This window comes from Triticum aestivum, chromosome 4A (genome assembly GCF_018294505.1).
Source record: "Triticum aestivum cultivar Chinese Spring chromosome 4A, IWGSC CS RefSeq v2.1, whole genome shotgun sequence".
In the NCBI taxonomy this organism is placed as follows: Eukaryota; Viridiplantae; Streptophyta; class Magnoliopsida; order Poales; family Poaceae; genus Triticum; species Triticum aestivum.
This window is the reverse complement of record NC_057803.1, coordinates 373,844,418-373,865,261: the sequence shown is the minus strand read 5'-3', so window position 1 is coordinate 373,865,261 and position 20,844 is coordinate 373,844,418. Positions and strand designations below refer to the sequence as shown.

At 45.9% G+C, this 20,844-nt stretch overlaps 1 protein-coding gene across 14 annotated transcripts; it reads right to left on the bottom strand.

Annotated features, from left to right (window-relative positions):
• Nucleotides 1-760: 760 nt before the first annotated feature.
• On the bottom strand, nucleotides 761-18,310 carry LOC123086134 (uncharacterized). Of its 14 annotated transcripts, none has more exons than XR_006440551.1 (9): nucleotides 17,793-18,295; nucleotides 17,207-17,686; nucleotides 16,962-17,115; nucleotides 16,472-16,590; nucleotides 15,179-15,299; nucleotides 13,990-14,364; nucleotides 13,543-13,908; nucleotides 1,934-2,122; nucleotides 771-1,738 (listed from the first exon to the last, which is right to left on the bottom strand). XR_006440551.1 is itself a non-coding variant. In XM_044507842.1 (3 exons), the coding sequence occupies exons 1-3, from the start codon at nucleotides 18,103-18,105 to the stop codon at nucleotides 16,533-16,535; spliced, it is 525 nt and encodes a 174-aa protein (XP_044363777.1). In that variant the 5' UTR covers nucleotides 18,106-18,303; the 3' UTR covers nucleotides 16,471-16,532. The 14 variants fall into 14 exon arrangements, 1 of the variants encoding a protein (XP_044363777.1); XR_006440550.1 differs by having other exon boundaries at nucleotides 13,990-14,356; nucleotides 17,793-18,294; XR_006440547.1 differs by having other exon boundaries at nucleotides 761-1,738; nucleotides 13,990-16,590; nucleotides 17,207-17,371; nucleotides 17,563-17,686; nucleotides 17,793-18,308.
• Between the last annotated feature and the right edge of the window lie 2,534 nt (nucleotides 18,311-20,844).

Below are 20,844 nucleotides of genomic sequence, written 5' to 3'. Positions count from 1 at the left end.
TACAAGGGATCCTTCTTTCAAACAGAAAAGAAGGACTACACATAATTCAGATGATTTTAGGAAAGAAAGACAACTAAGTTCTTGAACAGCACAGAATATTCCTTATTTCCAGTATAAAACCTTAATCGCACAACACGGGACCCATCAGATAGTACTAACAATATCCACAATGCCGGCTTACATTTGTTTTCGATTGAGTTGCACAAGGCTAACAAGAAACATGAAAGCTGAAACCACATCATCATCTCTTATAATCAGCAATCCAAACAAAATGTGTGTCCTGACAAGCTTCAAATACTTCATATTTGGTGAAGGACACAAACAACACCAAACCCAACTTCAGAGGAAAAAAACAGGACCAAACCTAATGGTGTCTATACATTGTAAATTGATAGCATAAAACTCGGATATTCGTTTCGGAGCGCAGGCTCAGATGCTCCCTAAATCTCTCCCGTCAGTTCACATGAAGATCTGTGCCTGGTGGCATATTCATCTATGTATAGGAGGTGTATGGTAAGTAAATAAAACCAGCAGCTCATTTCACTAAATGCGTAGACAACCGTTGAGGCGCAAACGGCTCAGGCTTTTTCCTGTGCTATGCTGAGCCCTCCCCGCAGCCGGTGACATCCACTAGGCACCAGCCATTAACTTTGTATGTAGTTCTAGTTTTGAAATCCAAGGCATACAACCCACAAATCCAATTCAAACATGTGTAGAAATAAATGACATTATCACACCACCTCAAACCTTTTTTTTAGAATCCAACCCGCCCAAAACCATTTTCGTTTTCTACCCAACCCCTGTACATCAGTTCATTACACAGTTCAACTTCAAAGAAATTATGCATCAAATACACATCCAGTTCACAATACGTCACTGCTTACAGTTCACCCATTACCGTTCCACTGACAACAATTCAACCATTGCTCTTCCCGGTTCACATCCCACTTACATAATTTGCATTATACTCCCTCCGTCCGGAAAAACATGTCGCGGGCGCAGTTCATTGGTGATTTTGCAAAAAAAAAACTCATAGTTTTAAAATCGTCTGAAACAAGCCCCTCTACCCCCTGTCTTCTTCCTTCGTCGTTGATAGGGGCCGGCGCCGCCCAGCTGCGCGACTCGCCGCCCATCAGGAAGTGCTCCGCCGCCATCGCCACGTACCTGCTCCACCGCCACCGTCGCCAAGTACCTGCTCCGCCGCCTCCCCCGCTCAGACCTGCGTCGCCGCGATCCCCTCCCGCCTCGATTACCTGCGGGCATCGTCAGGACCTCCGGCCATGTCCTCCTCGAGCTCGTCGGTGTCCACCTCGAGCTCCTGCGCATCCTCCTCAAGCTCCAGCGCATCCTCCTCAAGCTCCAGCGCATCCTCCTCGAGCTCCCGCGCGTGCGCCACCGCAATTCCTCCCGGCCGTGATCCCCTACGGGCGTCGTCGGAAATTGCCTCCACGATCCGGTGGACCAGGAGCTCACGCGCTCCCTCCTTAATCTCCCGCGCGTCCTCCTCAATCTTCCACGTGAGCCCGTGCAACTCCTTCTCACCTGCCCGCGTGCCCGTGCGGCTGCTTCTCCCCTACCAACGGTGCTGCTGCTGCTCGTCTGCCCGTGCTGCCGCCAGAGCTCCTGCTCATCAGGAGGAAGAAGGTACGGGAGTTGCTCCTCTGCTCCTGCACTAAGGAGTTCCTCCTCTGCTCCCTATGCTGAATATGATCAGTGTACGGGAGTTGCTGCTCTGCTCCTGTTCATCAGGAAGAACAATGTTAATTGAATATGATTAGTGTTAATTGAATAAAAATCAGTAGATATCAACAGAGCAATTATGATCTGAACAAACATTGTCAAGTGTAAACTGTATAATTCAGTCAGTCAATGGAGTGGATGTGGACGAATCTGTGCCAGTGTACTGTAATTATGTCATATTCAGCACAAGTACCTACTGATAGGGATCAGGGAATTTGAACTTGTGTCAGGAATCTCCAGGGAAAGGTATCTCAGGGTCTTCCAAGAGCTTCTCCTTCAGCCACTGATTATCAACAGGTGTCTCTGGATGAACGCCATCAGCGAATTTATAAAGCTCTTTATCTTCATCTTGCTCTGTTATGGGGACATGGCAGACCAAAACCTGACAGTTTTTAGGATTCATTAGTCAGTTGAACTAACAATGTTTAAAACAAAGTTCTTATTGTTGGAGACCCAAAAACTAGCCAAGGATTCATAATTAGAGCCAATAGAAACGTTAAAGTGCTCACTTATGAAGCATCGATGCATAATTCAGTAGATGCATGATATGTTGATAAAGTACTCCAGAACTGTCAGGCTAATGAACCTGACTTGCATAGATGTCATTGGCTGGTAAAACAACACTTGATTCTTTCATGTGTAGTTATACTGTATGCCAAAAAAGATTCCAACCAGAAAATGAACAGATTTAAAAATATTCCTATCCAAATGCAATGCCAGACAGTAAATGCAAATCTGTAGAAACATTTGAATTGCAATAGGAAAAGAAAAAAAAGGAAAGGGAAAGTAAGTAAGTAATGAAAGCAAATGGTCACAAACTCCATTGTTAGGTTTTTGAAATTTCAGTAATGAAAGTTTGTGTATTGTTGATCATGTGGTACAGCTAAAAAAAATACCCCAAACTAGAGTAAAATGGCTTATAGTTAGAGCAAAGTATTTGGCCTCAATCCCTGGTGTGACAGCAAACTATAACATCTTGTCATTTTGGCTGGCATCTAGACAGCACATACACATACAGTACATTAGATGCACTGTATATTCAACTCAAAATTATTTGATTTATTTGGATTTATTAAAATTATTGGAATTTAAATGACAGGACTGATAGAATTTTGTTTACTGAATTTTGGTTTCAAAATTGCTGCTGATCATGGTCATGATCATTTGCAATCTTCAAAATTTGGCTTGAACATGATACTTTTTGTTTAATCTAGACATGTGTATGGTTTGTATGGTGGCTCCAGTAATAACTACTCATGATCATATCTACTCATGATCATAATCTGAAAATTCAGTTAAAATGCATTGTTAAAACTGTAGATATCTACTCATGATCATATCTATGGAGTACTACTCTGTGTGTGTGTGCATTCTTGTTTGACTAGTGCAAATGCATTTCTTGTTTGACTTGCATACTCATTTTGTGTGTGTGTATTCTTGTTATGGTACCATGGTGTACTCATCTTTTGTCATTGATGGCAGGAACACATAACTATGGATTTGAACTTGATGCCTCAAGAGGGAGAATATGAAGCTATTGATTTGAACTTGATGCCTCAAGAGGAAGACGGTGAAGGTAATAATTTGAATTGGATCCCTGAAGAGGAGGAACGTCAAGTGGCAGATAATGGAGCTATGGATTTGGACTTGATGCCTCAAGACGAAGACGATGAAGCTATGAATTGGATGCCTCAAGAAGATGAAGGGCAAGAGGATGAAGCTCAAGAGGAAGAGGATGAAGTTATGGATTGGATACTTCAAGAGAAAAGAAGAGAATTGTCAGATAAGGAGAGGCATGGTGTTTACTTCGCCTTGCTGGTAATCGAGCTCAGAGATGGGTCTGTTCAACCAAACGACAAGCTGCTAGTCTCAAACCTGTTGGACATAAGTGTACAATCTGTTGAAAGAATCTGGGAAGACGCCAAAAAGCAAATTGCCGATGGCAAAGAAGTAGATGTCTCAAGCAAGAAGCCAGGAAGATCCGGCCGAAAGAGAAAGGAGCTAGATCTAGCGAGGACCTCAACAATCCCACTGAATAAAAGAAGGACTATTCGATCTCTGGCACGGTCTCTAGGTGTGGCCCGATCGACCCTACATAAGAGGTTCCAGTTGAATGAGCTTAACCGCATCACAAGCACCATGAAGCCTCACCTCAAGCTAGAGAACAAGCTTGCGAGATTGAAATTTTGTATGTCCATGGTCGATGACAATTCGATCTCAACTTCTCGGGCTATGTTCAAACCAATGACAAATATGGTTCACATCGATGAGAAGTGGTTTGACATGACGAGAGTGAAGAATAGTTACTATGTACTTTCAGGAGAACCTGAACCAAAGCGCACCGTGTCAAACACTCACAGCATTGGGAAGGTAATGTTCCTAATAGTTGTTGCCAGGCCTCGATATAACAATGAGGGGGAGCTAACATTCGATGGGAAGATCGGCATTTGGGCATTTGTTGAAGAGACTGAGGCGAAGCGAACAAGTCAGAACAGAACAAAGGGAACAAAAGTGTTGACATCAGTGAAAGTAACCAGGCCTATGTGCAGAGATTTATCTAATCAATAAGGTTATCCCGGCAATTCAGGATAAGTGGCCTGATGATAATGAGGGAGCAACAATATTCATCCAACAGGATAACGCAAAGCCTCATGTCCTTCCCAATGATGTAGCTTTTCGAGAAGCTGTGGAACAAACTGATCTTGACATCCGATTGCTACAACAGCCCCCAAATAGCCCTGAGTTAAATTGTTTGGACCTCTGCTTCCATAACTCTCTCCAGTCTCTAACCGACTGCAGGTCACCTACAAACATCCAGGAACTGGTACAGGGTGTGGAAGAGAAATTCGAGAACTACGATCCCGACAAGTTGCACAGAAGCTTTATCACATTAAAAGCAGTTATGTTTGAAGTTATGAAAGACAAAGGAGGAAATCAATATAAGTTGCCCCACTTGCACAAGAAACGCTTTCAGAATACTGGAATGAAAATAATCAGTGTATATTGCAACAGTCAGGTAGTTGTTGATACTAGGGCCACTATAGAAGAAATGGAAATTGCAATAGAAAAAGAAAATGAAAGGAAAGAATTAGCTAGAGAAGGAAAAAGAAATAAAAGTAAACGGAAGGGAAGAAGTAGCAACAAAAGGGAAAAGAAAGAAAAGTAAAGGGAAGGGAAGGGAAGAAGTGGCCAGAGAAAGGAAAAGAATGTAGTCAAGAGGGGACAAAGAGGCCCTTATGTCATGTAGTCAGGTGCTCCTTGTGTATGTCTTGTGTAATCTTGTGTCAAGAGGGGACAAAGAGGCCCTTATGCCATGTCCTTGTGTATGCCTTGTCTAATCCTTGTATATCAACTCCTCATTGGAATTTATTGGAATTTAGGTTATTTGGATTAATTGAATTATCTGGGTTATTTAGATTAACTGGATTAATTTGGATCATTTGAATTAATTTGGGTTATTTGGATTTATTTGAATTGATTTTAGTTATTTGAATTAATTTAAAATATTTGAATTTATTCGAATAATTTGGATTAAAACTGAATTTGGGCTAACTTATAATCCAAATATGGATCTGATCAACAATAGAAAAATAGAACATGTACTATCAATACAGGTTTGGACTTGTACTGTGAATAGAAAAAAATGAAGCAAAACTCTTGCAAATTTTCAGTTTCAAAATGGGACATCAGTATAACATCAAGCAAAACTCTACCAATGTTCACTATTCATTGTTGGCTTGGTCAGATCACTTGCTTGTTGATATCACTTGCTTGTTGCATTCCTACCGAGATTGATTATCTCTTGGCAAACAAGGCATTTTCTAATCTATATGCTTGTCTAGTTATGTCATCCAATCTTTGGAAGACCCCATTTGCCTCTGATGAATGATCTAGTGAAAGTAAGACCATGTCATATTTTTCCTGACTATAAACTGATGTGTAATTGGCATGTTCCATCAATTGTTAAGCTAGTCTTTGATTATAATCCTCAGGCCAGCAGAACTAAGTCTTTACATTTCATTATTTTTTAGAATGTTTGAACAACTACAAGATATTCAATGATAGTGAGATACCTAGCCTACAACAAACAGATCTCTCAAGCAAGGTAGAATGATTATCTTTTCAAAACAGGAATCAGCAACATGTTGTGCTAAAAGCAACCAAGATCATGGGCCAAGTGAGATCACTATCCCTCTTTAATTGTGCTAATTTGATGCAACCACTTTCAAAGTTTCAAGGGTTGCAAGCTGAGGTATCTTGTTATAGGCACCAGTCACATTACTGAGATCCCAAAAAAGTTCGGGGAACTACACCATCTGCAGATGCTGGATTTGAGGGCAGCTGGTGTAAAAGAGCTACCATCCAGTATTGTTAATCTTACAAAATTGCGGTGCCTGCTTATTAACAAATCCACAGAAGTGCTAGATAAGATTATTGGGAAACTACATGCTCTAGAGGCTGGTTAGTTGAATTTGTTTTTGATAAGAATAAACCTAAAGGACAAGAAACTTCACTGAAACTAAAACTGAATTTGTGATACACACAACAAACATAACTTTTCTGCAATCCTCTGTGTAATTTGAAAAGAGGCTGATTTGTTAGAGCAGAGTAAACCTTGGAGAGGCCCTTGAGATTGGTCTTGCCATGTGCATCCTCCAGCACCAGGACCTCCTCCTCCTTGGGCTCCAGCAGATCGAAGACGTGTGTAACACCCCGGATGTAACTTTCCCAGTTTGTATTCCAACTCTTGTCGTTTCCGGTGTTAAGTTATATTTATTTCCTCGGGTTCGGGTTTTGTCTCCGTGTGTTGTTGTCATTGTCATGCATCTCATATCATGTCATCATGTGCATTGCATTTGCATACGTGTTCGTCTCATGCATTCGAGCATTTTCTCCGTTGTCCGTTTTGCATTCCGGCGCTTCGTTCTCCTCCCGTGGTCGTTTCTAGCTTTCTTTCGTGTGTGGGGATTAAACATTTCCGGATTGGACCGAGACTTGCCAAGCGGCCTTGGTTTACTACCGGTAGACCGCCTGTCAAGTTTCGTATCATTTGGACTTCGTTTGATACTCCAACGGTTAACCGAGGGACCGAAAAGGCCTCGTGTGTGTTGCAGCCCAACACCCCTCCAATTTGGCCCAAAACCCACCAAACTCTGCTCCATCATCTAGGTCGTTCGATCATGATCGCGTGGCCGAAAACCGCACCTCATTTGGACTCTCCTAGCTCCCTCTATGCCTATTTAAACACCCCCCGATTTTCGGATCTCCTCCTACCTCCGAAACCCTAAAAATCCCCTCGCGCGCCGCCAGACAAGATCTGCACAGACAGACACGTCCAAATTCAGCTCTGCCGCCACGTGTCGCCTCGTCATTGGTCGGTCCCCGCGCCCACATCGCCTCAGCCGCCGCGGCCCGGGCGAGCCCGAACCGGGCCCCGCGCGGCCCGTTCCCCGCGCCGCCCGACCGCCTCGCTGCGCCGCCCGCCTCCTCTCTCCGCGGCCGAGCCACCGCCGCCTCTCCACGCCGGCGCCGCGCGCCGCAGCTCCTCCGACCGCCGCCACCATCGCCGACGCCCTCCGCCGCCGCCAGCCACGCGGGCGCCGCCCCGCGCCGCGGCTGCCGTCTCGCCGCCGCCCCGGCCGCCGGCGCCCCGCGCCGTGGAGGCCGCCCCGGCCATCTCCCCCTCCGGCCGCCGCCCTGCCCGTCGCCGGCGAACCTCGGTTCGTGTGCCCGCCGAAACCCTAGATCTGGAGGGTAAAATTTCGTCTAAGTCCCTGATAATTTTAGTTCAAGTGCTCATGTTCACGGCTCCGTAACTTTGCATCCGTAGCTCCGATTCATGCATATAGCATATCAAAATGTTCATCTCAGAGAGTACATCATTTTATTCCATTGCATCATTTTCATTTGAGCTCATCTTGATGCCCGAAATGCTGCTAGAAGAGGGCTACTTGAGATAATTGTCAGATCTGCTACTCCGTTTAGCACTTTTGTCATTTTTGCCATGATTAATGTGTGCATGCTATGCCCTGATGCTCTACTTGTGTTTTGTTAAGGGTTTTGTCATCTTTCCAGAGGTGCAACCCATGTATTTTTAGGATGTGTGTGGTGTCTAGTGCAAGCTTGCAAAGTGGTGCACTTAGTAACTCTGTTTTCAGGGACTTTGTGATTTCGCCAAGTCCTGGAGCTGCTTATCTCATGATGCCATATGTTCATGTTGTTTCCTAGTGATCCGTGCCTCTTTTGAGGATGATCAGTAAGGATGTTTTGTTAATCTTGTAGTGCTCTATCCATACATGTCTTTGTTTGCAATTATGGAGCACCCTAGCTTGAGTCAATCGAGCTCTACTTTTGCTACTTTGTGAATCTGGGCAGATTGTCAACTTGTTTGCAATTTTGCCGGTGATGTTGTAGTTGATCCGTGCATGCTATGCTATTGTTCTTACCATGTCTAGCTTGAATTTTGTGCCTTCTTGTTAGTTGTATGCTTGTCTTGCCCTGACTTGCACCATAGTGAGTGCATCGAGCTCGTAAACATGCCTACTTGAGTTATATTTCAGCATGTGCCAGTTTTCACCAAGTCTGAAAATTGATTATGTTTTTGCTATGTTCACATGCTTGCAATTGTATTTTCTGGTCCTTTTTGGCTCAAGGTCACTAAGGGACTTTTATTAAGCTCTTTGAGTAGCTCCATGCCATGCTTTACTTTGCCATGTTAAGATCCTGTAGCATGTAGTTTTGTTGCTCCGAAGAGGACTACCTGATCTGAAATTCCAGACAAGTGTTAATTTCACTAAGTTTGAGATCTGTTTGTCATTTGCATTTTTGCCATGCTTGTTTGAACCTGTTAATGGATGAATTGGCCGTAGCTCAGTGCTAGACTTTTGTTAAGCATCTTATAAGCATCCCTGTCATGTATTTTGGTGTCATGTTTGGGTGTTGTAGCATGTTCATCTCATTGCATTTAGATGCCTACTTGCTGAAAATCGCAAACCGGTGTCATTTTTGAATCGCTTGCCATTTCCAAACCGTAACTCTGATTCCGGCGTTCTTTATATCGTTTTCAAACGATTTAATCTCATCTTTCCAGTGGCACACTTGGAATTCCAAGTTGAGGCCAGGTTCATGCATTTTCTGTCATATCTTGCATATTGCATCCCGCATCGCATCCCGCATAACATACCATCTTTGCATTGTGTTGTTTGAGTTTGCACGTGGTTGATTGTGTCCTTGTTGCTTGTTTGTCTTGTTTGGGTAGAGCCGGGAGACAAGTTTGCTAACGAGGAGCCCGTTGAGCTTGCTTTCGAGGATCCAGTCAACTCTGACAACTGTGCAGGCAAGATGATCATACCCTCGAAATCACTACTATCTTTGCTATGCTAGTTTGCTCGCTCTTTTGCTATGCCATTGCTACAATGCCTACCATTTGCTTGCAAGCCTCCCAAATTGCCATGGCAAACCTCTAACGCACCATTGTCCTAGCAAACCGTTGATTGGCTATGTTACCGCTTTGCTCAGCCTCTCTTATAGCGTTGCTAGTTGCAGGTGAAGATTGGAGGCCGTTCCTCGTTGAAACATTTATTTACTTGTTGGGATATCATTATATTATCTTGTTATCTTAATGCATCTATATACTTGGTAAAGGGTGGAAGGCTCGGCCTCTCGCCTAGTGTTTTGTTCCACTCTTGCCGCCCTTAGTTTTCGTCATATCGGTGTTATGTTCCCGGATTTTGCGTTCCTTACGCGGTTGGGTTATAATGGGAACCCCTTGACAGTCCGCCTTGAATAAAACTCCTCCAGCAATGCCCAACCTTGGTTTTACCATTTGCCACCTAGCCTTTTCCCTTGGGTTTCGCAGACTCAAGGGTCATCATTATTTTAACCCACCCACCCCCCCCCCCGGGCCAGTGCTCCTCTGAGTGTTGCTCCAACCTAGAGCACCGTGCGGGGCCGTCCCTTGGCAACTTGGGTTACGTTGGCTCCTGTACGCTTAGCTTATCTGGTGTGCCCTGAGAACGAGATATGTGCAGCTCCTATCGGGATTTGTCGGCACAGCGGGCGGTGTTGCTGGACTTGTTTTACCATTGTCGGAGTTGTCTTGAATTACCGAGATACCGAGTCTGATCGGAACGTCTTGGGAGGAGGTCTATTCCTTCGTTGACCGTGAGAGCTTGTCATGGGCTAAGTTGGGACTCCCCTGCAAGGATTGAACTTTCGAAAGCCGTGCCCGCGGTTATGGGCAAATGGGAATTTGTTAATGTCCGGTTGTAGATAACTTGAACCTTAATTAATTAAAATGAATCAACTGAGTGTGTTACCATGATGGCCTCTTCTCGGCGGAGTCCGGGAAGTGGACACGGTGTTGGAGTAATGTTTGCGCAGGTTGCTCTCTAGTTTCACACTCGCGCTTTGCCTCCTCTTCTCGCTCCCTTTTGCTAATAAGTTAGCCACCATACTTGCTAGTCGCTTGCTGCAGTTCCACTTATTTTTACCTTGCCATACCTATAAGCTTAAATAGTCTTGATCGCGAGGGTGCGAGATTGCTGAGTCCCTGTGGCTCACAGATTACTATTACACCAGATGCAGGGCCTGATGATTCCGCTCCAGGAGACGCGTATGAGCTCAAGTGGGAGTTCGACGAAGACTCTCAACGTTACTATGTTTCCTTTCCCAATGATCAGTAGTGGTGCCCAGTTGGGGGTGATTGGGACCGTGTCGCATGTTGGGTTCTCTTTTATTTTGGCGCCGTAGTTGGGCCATGAGTGTTTGGATGATGTAATGTTATTTATGTACTTGATTGACGTGGCGAGTGTAAGCCAACTATGTTATCTCCCCTTTATTATTATCATGGGATGTTGTGAAGATTGCCTAACTTGCGACATATGCCTTCAATGCGATTATGCCTCTAAGTCGTGCCTCGACACGTGGAAGCTATAGTCGCATCGAGGGTGTGACAACGTGGGTGTCCTGATGGCGCCACCGATGGACGCCGCGAACTGCAGGATCTCCTCCATGGAGATGGTGACCAGGCCCGGGTGGTCCTGCGACCCCTGAGAGAGACAAACAGAGCTGAAAGTAAACAGAGCTGAAAGTGGTTTGACAAACAGAGCAGAAATTCAAAATTAGATATGCATCTGATGCCCTGCATATGGTCTCTCTGAAAACTGAAATGGCAGAATGGTGGGCGCGTCTGATACCTTGAAGAGGTGGTCTTTGGCGGCGGCGACGGCGGGCCCGGATGCGCGGGGCCGACGACGAGCACCACTCCGGCGAGTTCGGCGGTGAGCTCCTCCACCTTTTTGAACACGATGAGCTCCTCCACCTTGAGCGCGTAGCCGTCCGTGGAGTGGAGAAGGGGCACCCGTGCTTTCTAGTGCTCAGGTCAATGGCGTCCATGGAGGGGGCGAGCTTCGTGGTCCAAGTCGAGGAGGTGGTCGACTATGGACAGATGCGGAAGGAGTGCAAGGACTCCGGACAATGGTCTCCAAAAATTGAACCTTGAAGGGTGGTAGCAGAGGGGAACGATGCGGCGGGCGAAGGGGAGGGAAACGAGGCGCAGGCATGGGGTGCCGGGGAGGGGGGGGAGCAGCGTGGGGCGGTGGGAGGGGAAGCAAGGCAGCGGGGCCGTGGGCGGGGGCGGGCGCGACCAAATCGGCTGGCGTCGAAGAAGAGTGGGGAAGGAGAGAGAGGACCGCGGGTTTGGTCAGGAAAACAACGAGGGGTAAATTGTAAAAACGGTGCTACGACATGTTTTTCGGGATGGAGGGAGTAATTTTTAATGTAGAATCAAGTGCCGCGTGCAATTGCCACATGCCTGGTGGGCCCGCACACAGACATCGCCCACCGCGATTCTGCCAGCCAGCACGACCACCACTGATGCTGCAAAGCAGTGCCATGGCAACGACCGCTGTAAGCCATTCCTGCGAGGAGTGATGCATCCTGGAGGGCGGCACCTACCACCACCACCGCACCCTGGCGCAACATGCGACATGTTGAAAAGCAGAGGGGCACCGCGGCATCTCTGCTGCATCTGTCACCACAACATCCGCCATGTTGCAAATCGCCGGCATGGCAGGAGTAGCGGCGATGCTCCAAAGCAGCATTGATGGCGCTTCGCAACTTCTGATTTCCAATTCACATACAACAATACCTCCGAATGAGTCGGCTGAAGTGTAGCACATGCCTTGAAGTAAAGAAGCATGATGTAGAACATGTCAGATTGGAAATGTAAATTCAATTCAGTGCATATGTCAATTCAAACTGCCATGACGACACAGAGAAATACCAGTAGCAAACTTAACAAAAAAGAAAATTTATCAAGGTTGGTAAAATTAATCAAAATTAACAAAAAAAGCAATTTTTACCAAATTCCTAAACTGATTGATCTGAAGCCTAGTATAGTACTACTACCAAGTGCATCCAACCATGGAGCACTGAACAAAGACATGTAGCAGTAAACAGATTACATAATCTAGTAGAAATTGACTCATGGAGCACAAGGATCAACACAAGGAAATGTGTGAGAAAAAGTTAAGAGATAGGTAATATGTGAGATCGTAAGGCATTATTACCCCTCATCAGTACCAAGGAAGAAGAAAAAACTGAAGGACCTAGAACAACAACACCTGCACTCTCTTCTTACTGGTTGCTAATGAGTGTTAATTTTGCACATGCTTTCTTTTATCAACTAGCCATGGCACAGCCAGACGAGCAGCAACTGTAAATATATGCATGTGTATGTCCTCTGATGACAAAAAGGGCATCCTACTGCAGAGTAGTACTCAAAGTTCATGTAGCAGCAAGTTGTGATGCTGATTGATTGGTTTTTTGTTTTTTGCAAATGGGCAATCTTACAATTTCTTTTACCTTTAGTGCCGTTGCCATCTTAAGTTCAGGTATGCTACAATTCCGTATGCATAAATTCTGAACATTCCCTATCATAACTTGGCCACTGTAAAGAAAAGCATGCATATATAGCTGACCAACAGATATCATCTACTCCCTCTGTCTCATAATATAAGAGTGTTTTTACACCACACTAGTGTAAAAAAACATTCTTATATTATGGGAAGGAGGGCGTAGTAGACATGAAAAAACGGCAAAGAATCTTGTCGATATAAAAATCTAACTAGATGTGAAGTGGAAAACATTGCCTTCTTTCATGAATGAAAGTATGATCACTCCATGGCCAATTTGATCTTCATTGTACAATTTACCCTCTGCATTTATCATTTATTTTCAAGTGTAATTTTAATAGGGACATGCTTAGGATTAATATGTCCACTAATTACTAGAGAAAACATCAAGATGTAACCTATTGTATCCCAGATTTTTATTGTATTGTGATGCGGAAAGCACAAGAAAATAGTATTGGCTTCTATACTGTTGGTGATGCCCAGATAAGTGCTTATGCACTGATTTGCCTCCTAATAACAGATAAATTATCCAATAACGTTGCATGGAAATTAAGAAACTTGTGCTAATCTAATAACACGATACTGACAAAGAAACAAGTATTCTCTCCATCCCAAAATAAGAGTTCATTTTTGACACTATGTTAATGTAAAAAATGATCTTTTATTTTGGGACGGAGGGAGTATGATTGATGTCCAAATGACATGTTACAGGAACCTGTCTAAATCTACTTGTATGATTTTGGACCGAACCAAGAGAAGATAGTATACTTGCACGTTCCAACAATTAAAGATCAACATGATAGAAATATTGGGAATTTCACAACAAGCATCAACACTCTGGATCATGAATCCATGGAAAAGAAGATTAGGGAACTGGATTAGTTACCCGTGGTGTCTGGTGGAGGCTGCCGGACTAGAGATCTCGTGCAGACGACCAGTACAGGAGAACGAGATGCTGCCGACCAGTACAGGAGAACGAGATGCCGCCGACCAATACAGGAGAAAGACGACACCGGCGAGCAGCTGTCCAGTACAGGAGAAAGACCACACCGGCGAGCAGCTGTCCAGTACAGGGGCCCAAGGCAGAGAGGAGCGCCGGCGAGACTGAGATCTAGAGAGCAGCGGTGGCGTCAGGGTCGACGGCGATGGGGCGGTGGCGACGGCGTCGGCGGCGATGCAGCCCAGTGGCCATGGATGGACGGAGGAACCCTAGAGTGTCCGGATTTGGCTGCTTCAAGCTGTCCGCGAACTCCTCCATGAGTGGGAACCACAACAGAATAAGTGGCGGCGGCGGGGAATCCATCGAAGCACGAAAATCCAGAGGGAAACTCACCGGTAGCCTGGCTCCAGCAGGAACTCCATGCCATCGGCATCCAGCGCTGCTCCACCGCGCCCGCCATTACCGTGAGGTACCTCCCACCAGCGCTCGATCTCATTGCTCGTCAAACCGCCCCGTCCCGAAGCCCTCGACATGTTTCCCAGACGGATCAGTACAAGTTCTGAGCCACGGCTCAGACGCCCGTACGTTCTGTGCCCACGAATGCGCTACTGTTCGCTGCCGTATTCCACCGCACACCCATTTTCCCACACTCCGCGTCAGATGCGTCAGAGCGAATTTTGAGTATCCCAAGCCACGAACAGACGCCGACGATTTCGGGTGCATCTGGGCTCGGGCACCAAATCGCCGCGTCCGCGTAAAACTAACACACTTGAATAGATTTAGCATGATTGCTGCAATCCCAACTTTTTCATGGTTGTCGAGCATAGCAAATGAAAATAGCGCCTCAAACCTATTAGGTACTCACCAACTTCTCTCATCACAAAATATTTGATGCTTGTGAGTAAATTAAAAAGTTGTCACTGCCACAGGGATAGGCCCGACATCAAAGAGTTTCTTTTTCACTTTCCTAACAAAAAGCAACATATACTTGCTAACTCAGTTCAACAACGGCATTAAGCTACACTAATCCCCTACAATTTACAGCTAGCAGAGCAGACTATGATATCCTACAGTTTAGAAAAAGCTCACGCATCTATCTTTTTTGAAGAAGTAGCTCTTCAAAATTGAGTAGTCGCCTAAATACTGAATTGTTTTTTATGCTTTCAGAGCCGGTGACTAGCTAATTCCCCCTGTTGTCTAATTTCTGGGCACATTGGCCTATTGGCATGATAAAGACAGAGTGACTTTTCTCTATTACAGGTACACATACAGTAGAAGGATTTTGGTTCTCTACTTTATTGTCTAAAGCCAAGAAGGAATAATAAAAATAATATTTGATCAAAGCTGTTGCAACTTCTCTAGCAAATTTCGATGAAGATTATCTACTGTTATTGTCTAAAACCAAGAAGGAATAATGAAAATAATATTTGATCAAGGCTGTTGCAACTCCTCTAGCAAATTTCCGTGAAGTTCTGCTAAGCTGGTATAACATGCAATCTTACTATATGTATTATCACAGCCAACAGTAATGCACATCTTCAGCCAAATAACTACAGAGGCGTAGAGTGAAACCATATAGTACCTGTGACCGCAACAACAATCTTTTTTTGCTGGAACTATTTTTCTTATGGGACCGGCCAAAACTTTTGTTGCGACCTGGCGACAGCAGGCCATTGTTTTTGCTGGAAATGGCGACTTTTTTCCTGTAAACATACATTTGTTTTGTTGGAAGAAAATATAAATAGAGCATTAACTAACAGCAAGGCTATTGGATCTTGAGACCAAAATAGTCAATTAAATAAGGAGAAGGTCAAAGGAACTACTGCTATTTAAAAACAGAGGCATGCTCTGTTGATCAAATCAGTAGGGTTTTTTTAACTGAAAAGGCCTTTCCATTAAGCAAAAACCCTAGATAAATCATTATTCATGCACCTTGCCAATTAGCACAAATAAAGATGCAAATTGTCCCAGAGAGTTAGAAGACCCCAAAAAATTTAATCCGCACATGGTGCACTCATACATAAGAGAAGACCCCAGCACAGAGCTCAAGCCATGCAATTCAAGTTATTAAAATACTAATTAGTTATTGTATCTAGACGGACAGTCTTATGTAAAAACGCTTAAATGATATGGAGTAGTTTGCAAGGAGTATATACATACTATATTTTCAAAACAGATATATACAACTATTCTCAGAGTATATACCTATGACACTGGAAATAACGATCAGTGTATACTCATTATCAGAAAGGAGTATATGGTGTGCTTTCTTTTCAAATGATAGTATACTACTTTTCACAAAGGGGTATAGAAGAGAGGGCTATCTTCCATATGATATTTCAGTATCGATCAGCAGTATATGTTTCTTTCTGTCTTGTCGTACATATACTTCACTGATGAGGAGAAAGTATACACCAAAAAAATTGAGTACTGAACCAAGGGAAACCTATGAGGACAAGCATGCATGCATCCGGTTAGAAAAAGTAAAAATGATAAAAAGTAGTATATACCTGAACAAAAGTAGTACATAGTGTATTATCTGAAGAAGTAAGAAGAATGAATTTGAAATACTCATGACAATTAAATTGACAGACACAAACAGGTATATACTTTTATATTTAGCTTTCGTTTCTCTGTCACAACAGCTGTTCTTCCTATATAAAAAATTAGCTACCATTATCACCTTTGATTGCTACTTCCAAAATAGTCAAGTAATGCCATCACCATGATATTAGTTTATCTTTTCTTATATTTTTCTGTCATACAGCAGTTGTTCTTCCTAGATAAAAATTTAGCTAGCTTTATCTCCTTTGATCGCTACTTGTAATTATTGTCTTTCCTGAAGATCATCTTGTAATGAGTACATGTGGTGTACCTCAGGTCACACAAAGTTCCGGTGAACGGTCGAGTACGAGCAGACGGATTATCGGCGAAAGTCATTGGTGTACAGCCACGCGATGTCGGAAACTTGAGGCACAACGATAAGCCAAAAAACTGCATATTATCCCAGAGAGTTAGAACGCAAAAAATTATTCAACCTTGCATTAGAATCCAAAGGGTTCAGTGATGTGTGCCTCTCTCTCTGCTCTCTCTATCTCTTTGCTCTCTGTTCCTCTCCTATTTTATTTTTTTACACCAAAATACAACACAAGAGAACATATGATATACGTCCATGCCGTCGTGAAAATGACAAGGCTCTATTTTGAATTGACACATTGCTATGAGTCCAAACTAACTAAGGTCTCACCAATTCTGGGATTTAGAAATTGGAAGCACCTTATATATCTGTTCTATGTTGCAAAAACACCACTGCTTCATTTGACAGGACTAAAACACTTAGTCGTAGAGAGAAAAGGCTGCCAAACCTGAGAACTAAACCACAGCCTCCATGGATGAAAGTGGAATTGGACAGTCGCCTTAAGTGCTGGGGCAGCCGGGAGGTACTGCCCCTAGCTTGTGCCCATAGCTCAAACATACTGGCTTTTGTGTTCTCAATGTTGCCTTGTAACTCACATGCACCTGCCGGTCAGAAAAATATTTGCTAATATCAAGAACTGAATCCACAAAGACTGGTTGAACCAACAATTGAGTCAGTGATGAAGTAGATTACCAAAAGAACAAAGAAGAGAACATGTATAGCATTTCTGGAGCATGTGTTTAACAGTACAAACATGGTCTTTTAAAGATTATTCATGCCTCCCCAGCTAGCCGATAAACATCTAATGAACGTTCAAAACGGGTGTGGATGACCCTGGGTACACGAGATGTGTAAGACCTAAAAAACAACAATACAGAGTATATTGTAAATTCCATCAGAATTTGATTCCACCCAAGAAAAAATTCACAGCTATGTTCATTTCAGAAGAAAAATAATAAGAACATCCAAGTGTCCATTTAAATTTTGGGAAGATGACAGTTGCTGGCATCGGATCAGCCAGGAGGAGGCACGTGAGGACGTGATCGTACTGGTCGCCGAGGCACAGGACGGCGGCCAGGATCTCCTCTTGCACGATACACTCATCTTCCTGCTGCCTCAATAGTTCAGTATGGTGCCAAAGACAACATCTCCTCTTGCTCTCCATTCTCTAGGCTAATATAATCAATCAGAATATACAGAACATGAGTAGTATATGAACGAAGACTTTCATATTAGTGATGGATGGAACACCAAAGTAACAAAAAAAACAGAAAATTACCTCCTGTCTGTTGGGTCAATTGACCGAACAGCTGGCGTGCAGCTGTGCAGATAGCCGCTGAATCTAGAGAAGGCGATGGACGTCGCGGCTGGAAGTTGCAATGGCATGGAGGTGGGTGTTGTGTACCTCCTGCAGCACCGGCCAGAGGTCGGGGAGAGGCCGAAAGTCGGAGAGGAGGGTTTTCCATGCCAGAAGCCAGAGAGGAGGGCGGGCTGTGCTGGACATTGGGAAGGAAATAGGAGATCGAGCTGGTGGTGCGGGGGGTGGGCCTGGCCCGGGGGGAGCGCCGCCAGTGGTAGGGCCGCCTCGCCATCACGGCATCCGCTCCGCACGGCCGCGCATGGCGGCGGTGGCGGCACTGTACCCATACGCGAGGAGGAGAGCCCGTGCTCCTGCCTGGGTGTGTGTGTTTCTCTGTTTTGCACTTACAGCTGTCACACACACACACTTACAGCTGTCACACGCACGCACTCACGCTTGGCACAGCCAACTGGCAGTCACGCGGTGGTGCCTTGCACTGCCGCGGTGACATTCTCCCCTCCTTGAGAACGCCCTTCTTCTACTGTTGCGTCGTCTTCCCAGATGCTTGCATGCGGGTATCGCCGGCGGAGCACGTCGTAATCTTTCCAGATGATCGTCGGAGGAAATGTGTCCCAGGCTATTTGTAGTTGAATCACGGGTGTGCTGCCTTTCTTCATCATTCTGCAATCAAGTATCTTCACTGGTACTGTCTCCTGAGTGGACAGATCCGTAGTGACCGGAAGTTCAGAGAACACCAGACTGTAGTTGGGGGTGAAAGGCTTCAACTGCGAGACGTGAAACACAGGATGGATTTTACTGTCGGTAGGGAGGTCCAGTTTGTATGCTGCAGGTCCAATTCTGGCGATGACAGGGAAAGGGCCAAAGAACTTGAACGCCAGCTTTGGGCAGGGGCGGCTCGCCACGGACTTCTGAACATATGGTTGCAGTTTCAGAAGAACCCGCTCCCCGACTTGAAACGCCCGCTCTGTTCGATTCAGATCCGTGAACTTCTTGTGCTTGACTTGCGCGCGTGCCAGATGTGCATGCAAGTTTTCCTGAGGCAAAGACCAGTCCCACTGCTCCCCGTCCGGCAAGGCTGGTTGGGATGCCGGCCAGGTGGCCATGCTCCCTTCGTTGGCTTCGACTCCGTACAGCGCTTTGAAGGGAGAGCAACCCAGTGAGGAATGAAAGGAGGAATTGTACCAGAATTCAGCAGCGGGAAGCCAACGGCGCCATTGCTTGGGAGTGTCGTGCACGGCACAGCGCAAAGTACATCTCCATGCACTGATTGACACGCTCGCTCTGGCCATCCGTCTGGGGGTGGTATGCTGTGGAGTAGAGGAGCTTGGTGCCCGCGCCGGCAAGTAGTTCGCGGCACAGCGCACTGGTGAAGATCTTGTCGCGGTCGCTGACGATGGACTTGGTAATGCCGTGGAGCTTGACAACGTTGTCCCAGAACACGCGTGACACCTGTGTTGCCGTGAGCGGGTGCCGCAAGGGCACGAAGTGAGCGAACTTGGTGAAATAGTCAACCACCACCATGATTGTATCGTAGCCTTCTGACGTTTGCAGTCCCTCGACAAAATCCATGGTCAGCTCCTGCCAGGGTGCGGAGGGGATCGGCAGAGGTGCCAGTTTGCCCGCAGGCTTGCGAAGTTCATGCTTGGCTTGCTGACAAACCTGGCACTGGCGCACGAACTCGTCGGCATCTTGTTTCAGTCCTTTCCACTCAAACACCTTCTTGACTCGGTGGTAGGTGGCCGTTGCTCCAGAGTGGCCTCCTACTGCGCTATCATGCATCGCGCTGATGAGCTTTGTGCGCAGAGCGGTGTTTGCGCCGATCCACAGTCGGCCCTGACGCCGAATGAGGCCCCGGTACAGCTCGTACTCGTCATCATCTGGGCTGTGCAGCGCAAGCTGTTGCAGTCGTTCTTGCGTGTCTGGATCAGTGGCGTAGGAATTGGCCACTTCCTGGATCCACGCGGGCTGACACAGAGACAGGGCGTTGGCGCTGAAGTGGCTGCCCACGCGGGAGAGCGCGTCTGTAGCTCCATTGTCGATGTCGCGCTTATACTGAAACTTGAACTGCGGTCCAACCAGCTTTGACATGGCGCGGCGCTGGACGTCAGTCACCAGCTGCTGATCGCCGAGAGAGCACAAACTTTTGTGATCTGTGAGGATTGTGAACGGCCCGCGTTGAAGATAAGCACGCCACTTGTCCACCGCCATCATAACTGCCAGGAACTCCTTCTCATATGTTGACAATTTCTGGTTCTTCACTCCCAACGCTTTGCTGTAGTAAGCGATGGGGTGGCCTTCTTGTACCAGGACTGCTCCAATCCCCGTGTCGCAAGCGTCTGTCTCAATCACGAAGGGCTTGTCGAAGTCTGGGAGGGCGAGCACTGCCGTGGTCACCATCGCCTGCTTGAGTGTGTCGAAGGCGTGTTGCGCAGTCTCTGGCCACTCGAAACCCTTCTTGGTGAGCTACAGTGTGAGGGGCTTTGCAATGATCCCGTAGTGGGGCACAAACTTGCGATAGTAGCCAGTGAGCCCCAAGAATGTGCGCAACTCTGTTGCATTTGTTGGTGTAGGCCACTGAGCCATGGCTTCTGTCTTCTCTACATCTGTTGCGACACCTTCCTTGGAGATGACGTGGCCGAGGTAATCGATGTGGTCTTGGGCGAAGGAACACTTCGACATCTTGGCATAGAGCTGGTGCTCGTAGAGCAGGCTCAGGACGAGCCGGAGATGCTCCAGGTGCTCTTCCCACGTCTCACTGAAAAACAGAATGTCGTCAAGAAAAATTATGACAAACTTACGGGTATACTTGGCGAAGATCGCGTTCATCAGGCATTGAAATGTTTCAGGCGCATTTGTCAGGCCGAACGGCATCACGCGAAACTGAAAATGCCCGTGGTGGGTTTTGAATGCAGTCTTGTGTTCGTCCTCTTCCCGCATTCGGATTTGGTGATACCCTGCCCGCAGATCGAGCTTGGAGAAGAAGGCAGCACCGGCTAGCTCGTCGAGGAGC